We start from the raw sequence: 17,042 nt of genomic DNA, 5'->3' as shown, positions 1-17,042 counted from the left end.
ACAAGTAAGGAAAATTACTTTGGAAGCCATATGGAGGTTGGATTGAAGTGGGGGATAAAGTTGAGGCAGAGACATTAATTGGATAAGAGGCAATGACAACCTGACCTAAGGCAGTATCTATGTGAATAAAGAGAAAGGGTCAGGTATGAGAGATGTTGCCTAGGTAGAAACAGTGAGATTTGGAAATTAATTAGATGTGTAGGGTGAGGGAGAGTAAGGAAACAAGAATAATGCTAAAGTTGCAAGCCTAGAAGACTGTAACAATGTGGTACCCTCAACAGAAATAGGGAAGTTCAGTAAAAAGAAGGGTTTGGGGGAAACGATCATGTGTTACATTTGAGTATATTGAGTTTGAGATGTTTCTAGTACATATATTTTAGAATGTCTAATAGGCAGATCATTGGCTATGTGGTTACTGAAGTTCAGGGAAGAGACTAGGTCTATTAGTCATCAACATAGAAACTATAATTAAGTTCTTGGGAGCAGATGAGTAGGAGGCAGGGGGAAGCGCAGAGAGAGAGAGAGAGAGAGACAGAGACAGAGACAGAGACAAAGAGAGAGACAGAGAGATCTGAAAACAGAGCTTGGGAGACATTACAGTTAGTGAGTATAAGAAGGATAACGGGCCAATAAACATTAAAAAGGAATAGTCAGACATGTAGGAGGAGAATAGTAACATAAAAACCTAAGGAGGAAGCAGAATCTAGGGGGAGAGAGTGATCAGCTATGTCAAATGTAGCATAGACATCAAGAAGGATGAGGACTAAGAAAAGTTCATCATTAGATTTGGCCATTTAAAGATCACTGGTAACTTTAAAAAGAGTCATTTCAGTTGAATAATGACATAGGAACTCAGAATGCAGGTCATAGAGTAGCAAGAGGTAAGGAAATAGAGGCATAAACTATCTAGGTGAGGGAACAAAGCTGGGAAAGAACTGAGTACTACAACTACATAATCACTGTGGCACAAAGAATACATAAATTCATTTGTCATTGAAATATTTGTGGTGATGTTCGTCCAACATCTTGTTCTTAGGCAGTTAGTTCATTCATTCATTTTATATTGAGTGTGCAACTACTACATTCAAGGAACTATACTAGGAAGTCAGCATACGGGGTGCAAGGTAATGTGCCATATATCTGATAAGGCTTTTGCGTGCTTTCTCTTCTTCTTAGCTACATGACAGTGGACAACTTTCAAAGGGGCATCTTTGTGTGGCCCATGAATTTTAGTTGGAAAAAGATTCCTCCTGAAGTCATCAAACAAAATAAGATAAAGGAAACAGATGTAATAAGGTAAGAGTGGGAAATTAGGTTGTAGAAATAAAGTGGGGACAGAGGTGTAGAAATAGATCTTAAGGAGAAACAAGGTGTGACAATTTATTCCACAGTCTTCCATAAATTAATTACTGATTCTAGATAATATGTAAACCAATGTAGTTATTATAAAAACAATCCCAAATCTGAGACTGTTGTTATTAACATTACCATGATCAAGTAATTTCTTAATTGCTTGTCTTCTTCAGCAAAGTAGCACAGTGAATAGAGCAATGAGCCTGGAGTCAAGACAACCTGAGTTCAAATCCAGACTTGGATACTTACTAACTGTGTGACTCTGAACAAGTCACTTCACCTCTGTTTGCCTCAGTTTCTTCATCTCTAAAATGCAGAGAATACTAGCATCTACCCACTAGGGTTTTTGTGATAATCAAATGAGATAATAATTGCAAAGTGCTTAGCAAAGTGTCATAATGAGTACTATAAAAATGTTAACTATTATTATTATAATAATCAAATCAGGGTCCAGCCATCATTGGCCACATGCAATGTCTGACAAATATGTGTGTATGTATATACATATATGTATATATGTATGTATATACATACACATATGTATATGTACACATGCATACACATACATTACATATGCATGTATACCAATTCTATGAGTTGCCCATTCAACTATGTATACTCTATGGCTAATAGATGTTCTTTATCCACTTGATTTTTCTTGTATAATTAATTGATTGTGTTGTCAATGCATCATCATTGCTTGGTAATGGGAATCATACTGGGATTGGACTCAGAAAAACTAGGTGGAACCCCAACTCTGCCACTTGTTTTGTTATGTGACCTTGGGCAAGTCATTTAATCATTTTGAGCCTCAGCACCTTCATCTGTAAAAGGAGGATAATAACACCTGCTCTGCCTACCTCACAAAGTTGTTGAGGATCAAATGAGATAGTATTCATAAGATGCTTTTTTAACTGGAAATAGCTACATAATATATTCTCTTGTTGCTACTAGCTGTGTGATTCTGAGCAAACCACTTTATCTCCCCAAGCTTTAGTTTCATCATTTTTAAAATGGGTATAATAATAGCACCTAACCTTAGTGGATTGTAGAGAGGAGTAAATAATATAATGCCTGTACACTGTTTTTACTAGCTAACCTTAAAGGTCTGTATAAATGCTAACCATCACTATTTTTATTATTAACTCATTCCCATCTTTTTTGATAGAGTTGAGGCAGAATTGTACTATTCCTATTTACTAATCCTGTGATTACTCTTTTGTATTTAGTATTCCTCACACTATTCTACAGGTTGATGAAAATCATAGCTGTTTGTAGTTGAATAACATTGTCAGAGCCTCTCCTCCGTGAGCACACTGAAAGCCCTTGGTAGGGGAAGAGGAAGGAAATAAGCATTTATATAGGACCTACTATGTGCCAGATACTGCACTAAGCACTTTGACAAATAAAGGTAACAGGTTCCAATGTGATTTGTCTCTCCTTAAACATGTTCGAATATGAGGTGTCTCATAGTGCAATTCTAAATTTTAAACATTTTTCCCGTAAATTTCAGTTGCTTAAAACTCCAGTAAGTCTTTTCTGAGATCCTATATTTTGAAAGCTTTTTTTTTTTTTACATGGCACTTGGGAAGTATGAGTGTTTGGAATGGTGACAATTCTGAAAAACATTGTTCTTAAGATTTTATGAATCAATGTTCTATCCAGGTGTGAAAGAGACTATTTCAGTCAGTGATAATGGTCTTGTGCCAATACAGTTTCTTGGTTGACTCTGCTAGGAAATTTTAAGGACTGCATTTTTTGGATGGAGATTTGTCATCTGTCAGTCCACAAAAAATGAGGAGGTTCTGATGTATAGTTCTCTCCACAAGGTCACATCTTGCTAGATATTTGGAAGGTGCTGAAGTTTGTTGTTGTTGGTTTTTGAATTTTATTGTTTATTTATTTTTAACATTCTTTTCTCTTTAAATTTTGAGTTTGAGATTTTTCTCCCACCCTCCCACTTCTCCCCTACCCACTGAGAAGGCAAGCTTTTATCAGTTAATTATACATGTGAAATCATGCAAAACATATCTCTATATTAGTCATATCATAAAAAAACAAAAAGTGAGATAATTATACTTCATTTTGCACTCAGATTTCATCAGTTCTCTTTCTGGAGGGGGATAGCATTTTTTAATCATGAGTCCTTTGGAATTGTCTCGGATGACTTGGATTAGAGTAGTCACGTCTTTCACAGTTGATCATCTTTATAATATTGCTGTTTCTGTGCACAACGATCTCCTGATTCTTCTTACTTCACTTTGCATCAGTTCACATAGGTCTTGCCATGTTTTTTTTTTTTTTCTGAAACCATCCCCTTCTTCATTTCTTATACCACAATAATGGTGTTGTTATTTTCAGTTGTGCCCAACTCTTCATGACCTCATTGGGGCTTTCTTAGTAAAGATACCAGATTAGTTTGCTATGTCCTTCTCCAGCCCATTCTATAGATGAGGAAACTGAAGCAAACAGGGTTAAGTAACTTCCCAGTGTCAAACATCTAGTAAGTGTCTGAGATATTATTTTTTTTATTTTTTATTATTAGTTAATTTAATTTTAGTTTTCAACAATCACTTCCGTAAGCTTTTTAGTTTTTAATTTTTCTCCCACTCCCTCTGCACCTCCCTCCCCAAGATGGTGTGCAATCTGATATAGGCTCTACATATACCTTCCTACCAAACATATGTTCACTTTAGTCATGTTGTAATGAAGAATTAGAACCAATAGAAAAAAACCACAAGAAAGAGGAAATAAAATAAAACAGAGGAAAAAAATAGCAAATAGTTTGCTTTGATCTACATTCAAACTTCATGGTTCTTTCTCTGGATGTGGATAGCATTTTCCATCATGAGGTTTTTGGAGATGTCTTAGATCCTTGCGTTGCTGAGAAGAGCTAAGTCTATCAAAGTTAGTCATAGTACAACGTAGCTGTTACTGTGTACAGCATTCTCCTGGTTCTGGTCACTTCACTCAGCATCAGTCCATACAAGTCCTTCCATATTTTTCTGAAGTCCACTTGCTCATCATTTCTTATAGCACAATAGTATTCCATTACATTCGTACGCCATACCTTGTTCAGTCATTTCCCAATTGATAGGCATCCCCCCCATCTTCAATTCTTTGCCACCACAGAAAGAACTGCTATAAATATTTTTGTACTTTTCCTATTTTTATGATCTCTTTGAGATACAGCCCTAGAAGTACTATTGCTGGGTAAAGCACATTTTTATAGCCCTTTAGGCATAGTTCCAAATTGCTCTCCAAAAAGGTTGGATCAGTTCACAACTCCACCAACAATGCATTAGTGTTCCAATTTTCCCACGTCTTCTCCAACATTTGTCATTTTCCTGTTTTGTCATGTTGGCCAATCTGATAAGTGTGATGTGGTACCTCAGAGTTGTTTTGATTTGCATTTCTCTAATCAATAGTGATTTAGAGTATTTTTTCATATGACTATAGATAGCTTTCATTTCTTCATCTGAAAACTGCCTGTTCATATCCTTTGAGCATTTATCAATTGGGGAATGACTTGTATTCTTATAAATTTGACTTAGTTCTCTATATATTTTAGAAATGAGGGCCTTATCAGAGACACTGGTTGTAAAAATTTTTTCCCAGTTTTCTGCTTCCCTCCTAATCTTGGTTGCATTGACTTTGTTTGTGCAAAAACTTTTCAATTTAATGTAATCAAAATTATCCATTTTGCATTTCATAATGTCCTCTATATCTTGTTTGGTCATAAATTCTTCTGTTCTCCATAAATATGACAAGTAAACTATTCCTTGCTCTCCCAGTTGGCTTATAGTATCAGCCTTTATATTTAAATCATGAACCCATTTTGACTTTATTTGGTATATGATGTAAGATTTTTGGTCTATGACTAGTTTCTGCCATACTCTTTTCCAGTTTTCCCAGCATTTTTGTCAAATAATGAGTTCTTAAAAGAACTTAGTTCTTAGAAGCTGGTGCCTTTGGGTTTCTCAAATAGTAGATTGCTATAGTCATTGGCTACTGTGTCTTGCATACCTAACCGATTCCACTGATCCACCACTCCATTTCTTAGCCAGTACCAAGCAGTTTTGATGATTGCTGTTTTATAATACAATTTAAGATCTCGAACAGCTAGGCCATCTTCCCTAGCATTTGTTTTCATTATTTCTCTTGATATTCTGGACCTTTTGTTCTTCCAAATGAATCTTCTTGTTATTTTTTTTCTTGCCCTATAATTTTTTTTATTAGTTTGATTGGTATGGCACTGAATAAGTGAATTAGTTTAGGTAGAATTGTAAGTTTTATTATATTAGCTCGGCCTACCCATGAGCAACTGATGTTTTTCCAATTATTTAGATCTGCTTTTATTTGTGTGAAAAGTGTTTTGTAATTGTGTTTATATAGTCCCTGGGTTTGTTTCAACAGGTAGACCCTTAAATATTTTAAAATGTCTACAGTAACCTTAAATGCAATTTCTCTTTCTATCTCTTGCTGTTGGGCTTTGGTGGTAATTTATAGAAATGCTGATGATTTATGTGGGTTTATTTTATTACCTGTAACTTTGCTAAAGTCGTTTATTATTTCAAGTAGTTTTTTACTTAATCCTCTAGGATATTTCACATCATCTGCAAAAAGTGATAGCTTTGTTTCTTCTTTGCCTATTCTAATACCTTCGATTTCTTTTTCTTTTCTTAATGCTAAAGCTAACGTTTCTAGTACCATATTGAACAACAGTGGTGTTAGTGGACATCCTTGTCTCCCCCACCCCGATCTTACTAGAAATGCTTCTAGCTTATCCCCATTACAAATTATGCTCACTGAAGGTTTTAGGTAGATGCTACTTATCATTTTAAGGAATACTCCATTTATTTCTATGCTCTCTAGTGTTTTTAATAGGAATAGATGTGTCTGAGATTTTAACTCAGGTCTTCCTGACTCCAGGTCAGCTAGGCAGCACAGTGGATAGAGTGCTGGGTGTGGAGTCAGGAAGACTCATTTTCCTAAGTTTAAATCCAGTCTCAGACATTAGTCATGTGAGGACTTCCTCAGAGAAACTTCCTGTAAATTTATTTTATTACTACATTGTCTATATTACCTTTTAATAAAATGTAGTTTCCCTGAATCTCTTTTAATTAAGTCTGTTTTTGCTTTTGCATTGTTTGAGATCATGATTGCTACCTCTGCCTTTTTTACTTCAGCTGAAGTATAATAGATTCTGCTCCAGCCCTTTATTTTAACTCTGTATGTGTTTTTCTGTTTTGTGTATTTCTTGTAAACAACATATTGTTGGATTTTTTGTCTCTGATCCACCCTGCTACCCACTTCTGTTTTATGAGTGAGCTCATCCCGTCCACATTCACAGTTAAGATTATTATGTATTTCCCTCCACCCTGTTTTCTTCTATTTATCCTTCTTTCTCTTTTTATTTTGTCCCTCCTCAAAAGTCTGTTTAGCTTCTGACCACTGCCTCCCTTAATCCACTCTCTCCCTTATCATGCCCCATATCTCTAATCCCATTCCCTTTTTATTTCTCTATTGGGCAAAATACATTTATATACCCAACTGAGTATGTATATATATTCTGTCCTCTTTGAACCAATTCTGATGAGAGTGAGGTTCAAGCATTGCCCATTAACTCCTCATTTACTTCTCCATTATAAAGCTATTCCTTGCAAGCTTCTTTTACATGAGAAAAATTTCCTCATTCTACCTCTCCCTTCCCCCTTCTTTCTGTTCATCCCTCTTTCTCACCCCTACCTTTTATTTTTAGAAATCATGTCAACATAATCAACTCACACTCATGTGAAAACAATTTTTTTTAATTTTTTTTTAAATTTTGTTTTTAAAACTTTGGGTTCCAGATTTTCTCCCTTCCTCCCTCCCCACCCACCCTCATTGAGAAGGCAAGCAATTCTATACAGGTTATACATGTGTAGTCATGCAAAACACTTCCACAGTAGTCATGTTGTTAAAAACTTATTTATTTATTCTATTCTCTCTTTTGACCCTGTCCCTCCTTATTAGTGTTTACTTCTGATTACCCCCTCCCCCAATCTGCCCTCCTCTCTATCATCCTCCTGCTCTCTTGTCCCCTTTCCCCCTATTTTCCTGTAGGGTAAGATAGATTTCCATACCCAATTGAGTGTGTATGTTATTCTCTCTTTAAGCCAAATCCAATGAGAGTAAGATTCACTCATTCTCTCTCACCTTCCCCCATTACCCCTCCACTATAAAAGTCTTTTCTTGTCTGTTTCATGTGAGATAATTTACCCCATTCTACCTCTCCCTTTCTCTTTCTCCCATTATAATCCTCTCACACCCCTTAATTTTATTCTCCAGATATCACCCCTTCATCTTCAACTCACCCTATGCCCTCTATCTATCCATCTATCTATCTATCTATCTACATACATATAATTTTTTCCCTCCAACTACTCTAATACTGACAAAGGACTCATGAGTTACAAACATCATCTTTCCATGCAGAATATAAACAGTTCAACCTTAATAAGTCTCTTATGATTTCTCTTTTCTGTTTACCTCTTCATGTTTCTCTTGAGTCTTGTATCTGAAAGTCAAATTTTCTATTCAGCTCTGGTCTTTTCATCAAGAATGCTTGAAAGTCCTCTATTTCACTGAATGTCCATTTTTCCCCTGAAGAATTATGCTCAATTTGGCTGGGTAGGTGATTCTTGGTTGAAATCCTATCTCCTTTGCCCTCCAGAATATTATATTCCAAGCCCTGCGGTCCCTTAATGTAGAAGTTGCTAAATCTTGTGTTATCCTGATTGTGTTTCCACAATACTTGAATTGTTTCCTTCTGGCTGCTTGCAATATTTTCTCCTTGACCTGGGAACTCTGGAATTTGGCTACAATATTCCTAGGAGTTTTCCTTTGGGGATTTCTTTCAGGAAGTGATTGGTGGATTCTTTCCATTTCTATTTTGCCCTCTGGTTCTAAAATATCAGGGAGGTTTCCCTTGATAATTTCTTGAAAGATGATGTCTAGGCTCTTTTTTTTGATCATGACTTTCAGATAGTCCAATAATTTTTAAATTCTCTCTCCTGGATCTGTTTTCCAGGTCAGTTGTTTTTCCAATGAAATATTTCACATTGTTTTTTTTTATTTTTTCATTCTTTTGGATTTGTTTTACAGTGCCTTGATTTCTCATAAAGTCACTAGCTTCCAATTGCTCAATTCTAATTTTTAAGGAAGTATTTTCTTCAGTAAGCTTTTGGACTTCCTTTTCCATTTGGACAATTTTGCTTTTTAAGGCATTCTTCTCCTCATTGGCTTTTTGGACCTCTTTTGCCATTTGGGTTAGGCTATTTTTTAAGGTGTTACTTTCTTCAGTATTTTTTTGGGTCTCCTTTAGCAAGCTGTTGACTTGCTTTTCATGATTTTCTTGCATCACTCTCAGTTTTTCGTCTACTTCTCTTACTTGCTTTTCAAAATCCTTTTTGAGCTCTTCCATGGCCTGGGACCAATTCATATTTTTCTTGGAGGCTTTGGATGTAGGTGCTTTGACTTTGTTGTCTTCTCCTGGTTGTATGTTTTGATCTTCTTTGTCACCAAAGAAAGATTCTATGGTTTAACTCTTTTTGCACTGCTTGCTCATGATCCCAGCCAATTACTTGAGTTATAAACTCTTTGTTAAGATAGGAGTCTGTTTCCAGTGTGGAAAATGTACTGTCCCAAGCTTCAGGGGTTTTGTGCATCTGTTTTCAGAGATACTTCTAGGGATCTGTAAATTTTCAATTCTTCCAAGGTGCTATGATCAAGGGGGAGGTGTTTACTCCTTTCTTGGCCTGTCCTCTGGTCTATGAGTGACCACAAGCACTCTTTTCTGTCTTGCCACCATGAGGAGGATTCTCTCTCCACAGCCACTACAAGCTCCACTACACCTGTGCTCCTCACCCCAGGACCTCCACCCAGAACTGTGACCCAGATCCAAGCATGGGCAAAGCGAGAGAATCCTGCACCAGGAGAGAGATCCCTGCAATCCCCCTCTGATCAGCCACTTGATTCCCCCCAGTCTGTGGGCCAGATGCTCTGGAGGCAGCCACCAACCCAGGGCTACACTTGGGGGCTAGGAACCCGGTGCTTCTCTGTCACTGCAGACATAGACTTTTCCTACTGACCTTCTAAGTTGTCTTTGGCATTCTTGGGTTGAGAGGTCTGGAAATTTCCACAGCTGCCCACAACTCAGCCCTCTCAGGCCTGCTCCAGGTTCACTGGGGCCTGCATGCCCATGCCAAGCTGTGCTCCTCTCCCAGCCCAGCGTGATATACCTTTCTGACCAACCATCCAGGTTGTCTTGGGCTGGAAATTTGTTTCACTCTCTCTTTTTGTGGGTTCTGCTGCTTTAGAATTGTTTAGAGCCATTTTTGTAGGGATTTGGAGGGGTTTGGGAGAGAGCTCAAGCAAGTCACTGCTTTTACTCTGCCATCTTGGCTCCATCTCGGCTCCATCTCCATGATCAAGTTCTTAGAATTTCACACATCATATTCCCATATAGAAATGTAAATAGTTTAATTTTATTGATACCTTTGTGATTACTCTTTCATGTTTACCTTTTTATGCTTCTCTTGAATCTTCTGTTTGAATGTCACGTTTTCTATTCAGCTCTGGTCTTTTCATCAGGAAATCCTCTATTTCATTAAATATCTGTTTTTCTTCTGAAAGATTATACTCAGTTTTGCTGGGTACTTTATTCTTCGTTGTAATCCTAGCCCTTCTGCCCTCCAGTATATCATATTCCAAGCCCTCTGCTCCTTTAACCTGGAAATTGCTGAATCTTGTTTGATCCTGACTGTGCCTTTACAATATTTGAATTGTTTCTCTTTAGCTATTTGCAATATTTTCTTCTTGAGCTCTGAAATTTGGCTATAGTATTCCTGGGAGTTTTCATTTTGGGAGCTCTTTCTTTTCATTTGCTTGTTTGTTTGTTCATTTATTTATTTTTAGTTTTCAACATTTATTTGTATAAGATTTTGAGTTCTAAAATTTCTCTTCCTTCCTCTCCTCCCCCCTCCCCAATCTGATATAGGTTATACATATACATTCATTTTAAACATATTTCCACATTAGTCATGTTGTAAAAAATTAGAACCAAAGGGAAAAGCCACAAGAAAGAAGAAACACAAACCAAGAGAGAGAGAGGAAGAGAGAGAGAGAGAGAGAGAGAGAGAGAGAGAGAGAATAGTATGCTTGAATCTGCATCCAGATTCTATAGTTCTTTCTCTAGATGTGGATAGCAATTTCCATCATGAGTCTTTTGGAATTGTCTTAGAGCCTTGCATTGCTAAGAAGAGCTAAGTCTATCAAAGTTGGTCATTGCACAATGTTTCTGTTACTGTGTACAATGTCGTCTCGGTTCTGCTCACTTCACTCGACATCAGTTCATGTAAATCTTTCTAGGTTTTGGGATCTCTTTCAGGAGGTGATCAGTGAATTCTTTCAATTTTTGTTTTACCCTCTCCATTTAAGGTATCAGGATAATTTTGCTTTATAATTTCTTGAAATATGACGTCTATGCCTTTTTTTAATTATGGCTTTCAGGTAGTTCGATAATTCTTAAATTATTTTTCCTCAATCTATTTCCCAGATCAGTTGTTTTTCTGATGAGATATTTCACATTTTCTTCTATTTTTTCATTATTTTAAATGTGCTTTATTGTTTCTTGAAGTCTCATGGAGTCATTAGCTTCCATTTGCCCAATTCTAATTCTTAAGTAATTATTTCTTTCATTGAGTTTTTGTACCCCTTTTTCCATGGGGCCAATCCTGCTTTTTAAGGAATTCTTTTCTTCAGTAAATTTTTGTGCCTTTTTTAACCATTTATCCAATTTTGTTTTTTAAGGTGTTATTTTCTTAAATATTTTTGTGTCTCTTTTACCAAGCTGTTAATTCTCTTTTCATAATTTTCTTGCACCACTCACATTTATTTTCCCAATTTTTCCTCTATGACTCATCTCTTTCACTCTTTCAGGAATTTTTGTTGAGCTTGGGTCCAATTATCCTTCTTCTTTGAGGCTCTCCTTGTAACTGTTTTCACATTATTGTCTTTTTCTGAGTTTACATCTTGGTCTTCCCTGCCACTGTAGTAGTTTTTATGGTCAGGTTCTTTTGTTATTGTTGTTGCTGTTGCTATTTGCTCATTTTTTCCACCTTATTTTTGACTTTGAATTTTATGTTAAAGTTGGGCTCTGCTCATTTGGGGGTGGAGAGGCACTGTCTCAAGCCTGAGGCTCTTTTTGTGCTTCTATTTTCAGAGTTAATTCTAGGGTTCTACAAGTTTTTGACTCTTCCAAGGTGGTGTGATTCTGGAAGAGTTGTGGTCACTGTTCTCCTAGTTTGTGCTCTGGCCTTACCTAGAAATGGCCCTGCCCCTAGCAAGTGCTAGCAATCTTCTTGGTCCTGGAACTATGGTCACATTCCCTGTGCCCCTGGAGCTATAAGCACTAGTGCTCCTTTCTGCCTTGGAGTTGCTCCAACGTCCCCTGCTCTGTTGTGACCAACCAGAAGTGCTCCTCTCTGCCCTGGAATTTATTGATACTTTTGTGATTACTCTTTCGTGATTACTGACCAGTTTTTTCGATGCTCTTACTGTCTCTGGGCTGAGAGCTCCCAAAACTGCTGCTGGCGGTGTTGCAGCCACCTCCCAGGCACACTGCTGATACTCCTGCAATGTTCTGGGCTGGCCCTCGTTCTGGTGTTGCAGACCTCACCTACCAATCTCCTAAGTTGTCTTTGGCTAGGAAAATGTCTCACTCTGACCTTTTGTTGGCTCTGCTGCTCCAAAATTTTATTTGAGGAATTCAATTATTTGGAAAGGAATGTTGGGAGAGTTCAACGGAGTTGCTCCTTGTACTCCCCTATCTTGGCACGCAGATGGTGCTAAAGTTTTAAAGCTTATAGTGTGGTGTCTCACAGTTTACATCATTTCCTTCTATCTATTACATTGATAATGGGATTACTTAAGAAAAATCCCTTTTAGACCTGATTCTGAGTTGCTACCTTGAACCCCTTCATTTCCACAAACAAATTCATATGACAGCCATAGGAGAATAAAACTGCTTTAAAAACTTTAAAGGTATTAAGGAAGGGAAGGGTGGGGGGAAAGAATAAGCCTTTATGAAGTGCCTACTATATGCCAGACATTGTGCTAAGCACTTTTTAGAAATATTATCTCATCTGATCCTCACAACAACTCTACCAGGTAGGTGTTACTATCATTCCCATTTTATAGTTGAGGAAATCAAAGGAAACTGAGGTTAAGTGACTTATCCATGGTTACACAGCTAGTAAGTGTCTCAGGATAGATTTGAACTCAGTATTATTGATTTTGCTGTTGTCTCACTTGAAAATCAATACTGCTATTTTCCAACTACAACAACCAAGTTAGTGTCTGCTAAGAATCCCCCCCCCCACCTCACCCAGGTCGAGGTCAAAGTTTCCCTATCTTGACACAATCAGTGCTTCAACTTGACAACATGTGAAGCAGAACCTCCATCAGGTTCCTATTGTAGTCACCTGCCACCAGAAGAGAGTGTCTTAAACAGGTTCATTACTTATTTGTCCCAAGATTTTTAATCTTGAGCACAACTATTGCCAGAATGGTAGGTTTCTTCATATTCCAAAGAATTTAATTCTAAAACCAGTCCTTTCATTTTTAGGTGTCCAGTCATGGCTGGTGGATTATTTTCTATTGATAAAAAATATTTTTTTGAACTTGGAACATATGATCCTGGCCTTGACGTTTGGGGTGGTGAAAATATGGAGCTTTCATTCAAGGTATTGCCAAGCCTGGCTCAAGTTGCATTTCCAGTTTTTCTATTTTGGCAGATTTTTACCTGATTCTATTTTGTTGGCATTATTGAAAATAGTAATGGCTACTGGAAAAGACACTTCAAAATTATATAAGGAGCCCTAGACCTGGGTTAATGTTTGTATGTGGTAGATTGGGAATTGGGAGCAATACTGCCTGTCATCATCAATTTTTAGGAAAGTCCTTCCATTTCTTATGTCTCAGTGACTACAACTTGAGAATTAATAAAATACAGATTTTTGCCAACATACATAAAATGTTTTGAAATCTGTGCATGATACTAAATGCCATTCAGGATACTGCATATAACTTCAGACTATCAAGTTAATTTGCTTATTTGTTTGTTGTTGGCCAACTTGGACCCCAATCAAGGATTTTAAGTTATTGAACTGTTGAATATCTGGGTGTATCTATAAAATGCCCACTCAGCACAAATCCAAAGAATAGAATTATAATAATAATGTTCCAATGCTATCTGTGCACTAAAAATTAAACCTATAGATTTTATTACAGCAACTATTCATTTTTGAGAAACATATATCATCATCAAACAGTATTAACTAAATAGTTATATGCTCAGGGCCTCTGTTCTATAATATAGAGAATCAATACAAAATGCATTAAAACACATATACTTTCAGGATATAAATAAGTGTGTATTTATTAAAAATTTTGTTTTCCTATTTTGTTTTCCTATTATCCACTAAATAATAAATTTTTATCATCATCCTACCCCAGGTGTGGATGTGTGGAGGAGAAATTGAAATCATTCCCTGTTCCCGAGTGGGCCACATCTTCAGGAAAGACAATCCATACTCTTTCCCTGAAAATCGAGTTAAAACCATAGAGAGGAACTTGATTCGGGTGGCTGAGGTCTGGTTAGATGAATACAAAGAGCTTTTCTATAGCCATGGTTACCGTCTCTTGGACCAAAGTTTGAATGTCGGAAACCTCACTCAACAAAGAGAACTCCGGAAAAAACTGGGGTGCAAAAGTTTCAAGTGGTACCTAGAGAATGTCTTCCCAGACATAGAAGCTCCTATTGTGAGAGCCAGTGGGGTGGTAAGTTTGAATTACAGTAAGATCACATTATGGTATTTAAGCATAGTCCAGGCCTAATTACTAAAATGTATTGAGTACACACCAGAAAACACTATCAATGATTTTCTTTCATGTAGGTTCTCCCTCTTCTGACTTAAAGCATACTCATTCCATGCCTTAATAGATAATATTCATGAGTTAGTAAAGCAAAAAAATATGATGAGCCTTTCCAAATTTATGAACAGCATCCATGTAGAGTCCATCACCAGAGCTATACTAGAAACCTTTCTAGCTTGGTAGGATCTCTAGAGCTTACCTATTCTTGGCTTAGCCTTCTCAGGCTCAGATACCTATAGGCCATGATAAATCATCTAGGTGGTACAGTACATAGCACATTGGTTTGAAATCAGGAAGGCCTGAGTTCAAGTTCTGCCTCAGGTGCTTACTAGCTGTGTGACACTGAGCAAGTCATTTAACCTCTCAGACTCAATTTCCTCATCTGCAAAATGGGAATAATAATAACATCTGTCTCCTAGGGTTATTGTGATCATCAAATGACATAATATAAGTAAAGCAATTTCCAATCCTTAAAGAACTATATAAATGCCACTTATGATGATGATAATGATGATGAGGCATTAGTAAAAGACTTTTGTAGGTGATTTAGGATCTCTCTCTCTCTATTTATATATATATATATACATATATATGTATATATATATGTATACACACATTACACACACATATGTACACACACACACACACACACACACACACACACACATATATATCTTGATCCAGGATCAAAGGATAAAATGCTTTCCTTGATGTAACTTGCCTCCAATTGGAAAGAAAGGTCAAAAAGACATGAAAAATACATGCATACTGAACACACACCAATATTTGCACAGAAGAGAAAATGCAAATGATTATCTTGCAAATCATATACATTAGTGCAGAAAGAACATCCAATATTGAAGTAGTGAAACTGAAGTAGACTTAGATAAGTCTTCATGAAAGAGGTCAATTTTGAGCAGGCTTTGGAAGTAGGGGAGGAATATAGTTTGGCAGAGAAAGGGGAAGGATTTCCAAGGCACAGATGACAAAGGTGACAAATAGGTGGCAGAATGGATAGAGTGCAGGACTTGGAGTTAGGAAAATCCAAGTTGAAGTCTTACCTCTCACACGAGCTCTGTAACCCTGGGCAACACTGAACATCCCTCAGCCTCAGCCTCAGTTTCCTTATCTATAAAATGGGTATTAATATTAATATCCATCTCATAAGGTTGCTATGAGGATCAAATGAGTCAGCATATTATAAAGGCCTTCGCAAATCTTAAAACTTCTATGTAAATCTTAGTGGTGATGATGTTGAAGATGATGAGGATGATGATGATGATGATGATGATGATGATGATGAAAGGTGTAAGTGAACAAGCAAGACTTGGCTAGAGTGCAGATCCATAATGGGAAGTATAAACAATGAGGGAAGAAATATAAGGGGAGGGCCTTTAGTACATGCCAGTAATTTAGGATTCTTTTCACAATGTGTCTGTCTGTGTTTTAAATTTACATAGAAGAAAATTAGAGTAGTTAAACATATGGCCAGAGGCAGCCGATGGCTCAGTAGATAGAACACAGCCTGGAGTCAGGAAGTCCTAGGTTCAAATCTAGTCACAGATACTTCCTAGCTGTGTGACCCTGAGCAAGTCACTTAATCTATGATTGCCTGACAAAATGGATCCACTGGATCAGAAAAATGGCAAACCACTCTAGTACCTTTGCCAAGAACACCCCAAATGGGGTCAGACAGCTGAAACAACACAACAACAACAACAACAAACGTATGGCCAAGCTTCAAGAGGCAGTGTTATACAAAAGAAAGCATGCTGATCTTGAAGTCACTAGACCTGAATCAGGCACCTACCTATCTGACCTCAGACAAATCACTTAAGCTCTCTGGTCCTAAGTTTCTTCATCTGCAAAATTAGGGGGTTAGACTAGCTGGCTTCAAATGTCCCTTCTAAAAGCTCTAAATTCATGATCAACAAGAAAATATAATTCTTCATCAGCCTGGTTTCCTTTTTTTTTTCCTATTTTTAATCCCCAATTTCCTTTTTATTTACAAATATTTGCTTGTTTTTTTTTTCTCTTCTGGGCTTTGATTTCAGATAATTTACTTTTTTAAGGAGGTTATCCAAGTTGGAACATGAGTGCAATGATTCATCTCGGTATCCAGGAATATGAAAGTTTTGCCATTCCTTCTGGCCAATGGCATTTTTCTTTCTAACCATAGCTCACATTCTGTAAAGGTTTCACAGTTTTCAAAGAGCTTTCCTGGAAAGTAAATAGTACTTCTGATCACTTTGGGAATGAATTTACTCAGTCTTTCATAATACACAAACTCAGCAGCCCCTCTTCCTCTCCTCTTTCCACCCCATACGACTGACCATGCCCAGTTCCAAGAGACTAGCCACAAAGATTGAGTCTCCATGAAGCCTCCACCACTACCATCATGCCTAGGCATTTGCTAGCAGTAGGTAATAGAAATCCAGGAGAAGAAAAGGGAAAGGTAATAAGGGTGAACATCTAAACATTTGTTCTGCTATATACAATTCAACTGTTCCAAAAGTCTATAACGTGATTTATTCACACATATAATATGGCATATAAGACAAGTTTGTAGTTGTTTTATCATTTCAGTTGTGTCTGACTCTGTCAGTCAATTTGGGATTTTCTTTGCAGAGATAGTGGAGTGGTTTGCTAGTTCCTTCTCCAGCTCATTTTACAGATAAGGAAAGGGAAGCAAATGGGGTTAAGTGCCTTGT

The 17,042-nt window shown here is 37.1% G+C and overlaps 1 protein-coding gene across 2 annotated transcripts in view; it reads left to right on the top strand.

The window, feature by feature from the left end:
- LOC114045888 (polypeptide N-acetylgalactosaminyltransferase 5-like) overlaps positions 1–17,042 on the top strand; it is an 84,370-nt gene that overhangs the window by 49,643 nt on the left and 17,685 nt on the right. For both annotated transcript variants that reach the window (XM_027866071.1, XM_027866070.1), the window contains 3 exons: positions 1,177–1,296; positions 13,022–13,139; positions 13,912–14,235. In XM_027866071.1, coding sequence (XP_027721872.1) covers positions 1,177–1,296; positions 13,022–13,139; positions 13,912–14,235 — 562 coding nt within the window. The remainder of the gene's footprint in view (positions 1–1,176; positions 1,297–13,021; positions 13,140–13,911; positions 14,236–17,042) is intronic.

The sequence above is a fragment of the Vombatus ursinus genome, unplaced genomic scaffold (genome assembly GCF_900497805.2).
Source record: "Vombatus ursinus unplaced genomic scaffold, bare-nosed wombat genome assembly UNPS02014779.1, whole genome shotgun sequence".
NCBI lineage: Eukaryota > Metazoa > Chordata > Mammalia > Diprotodontia > Vombatidae > Vombatus > Vombatus ursinus.
The sequence above is the reverse complement of the archived record's forward strand: the minus strand, read 5'-3'. Positions and strand labels throughout refer to the sequence as shown.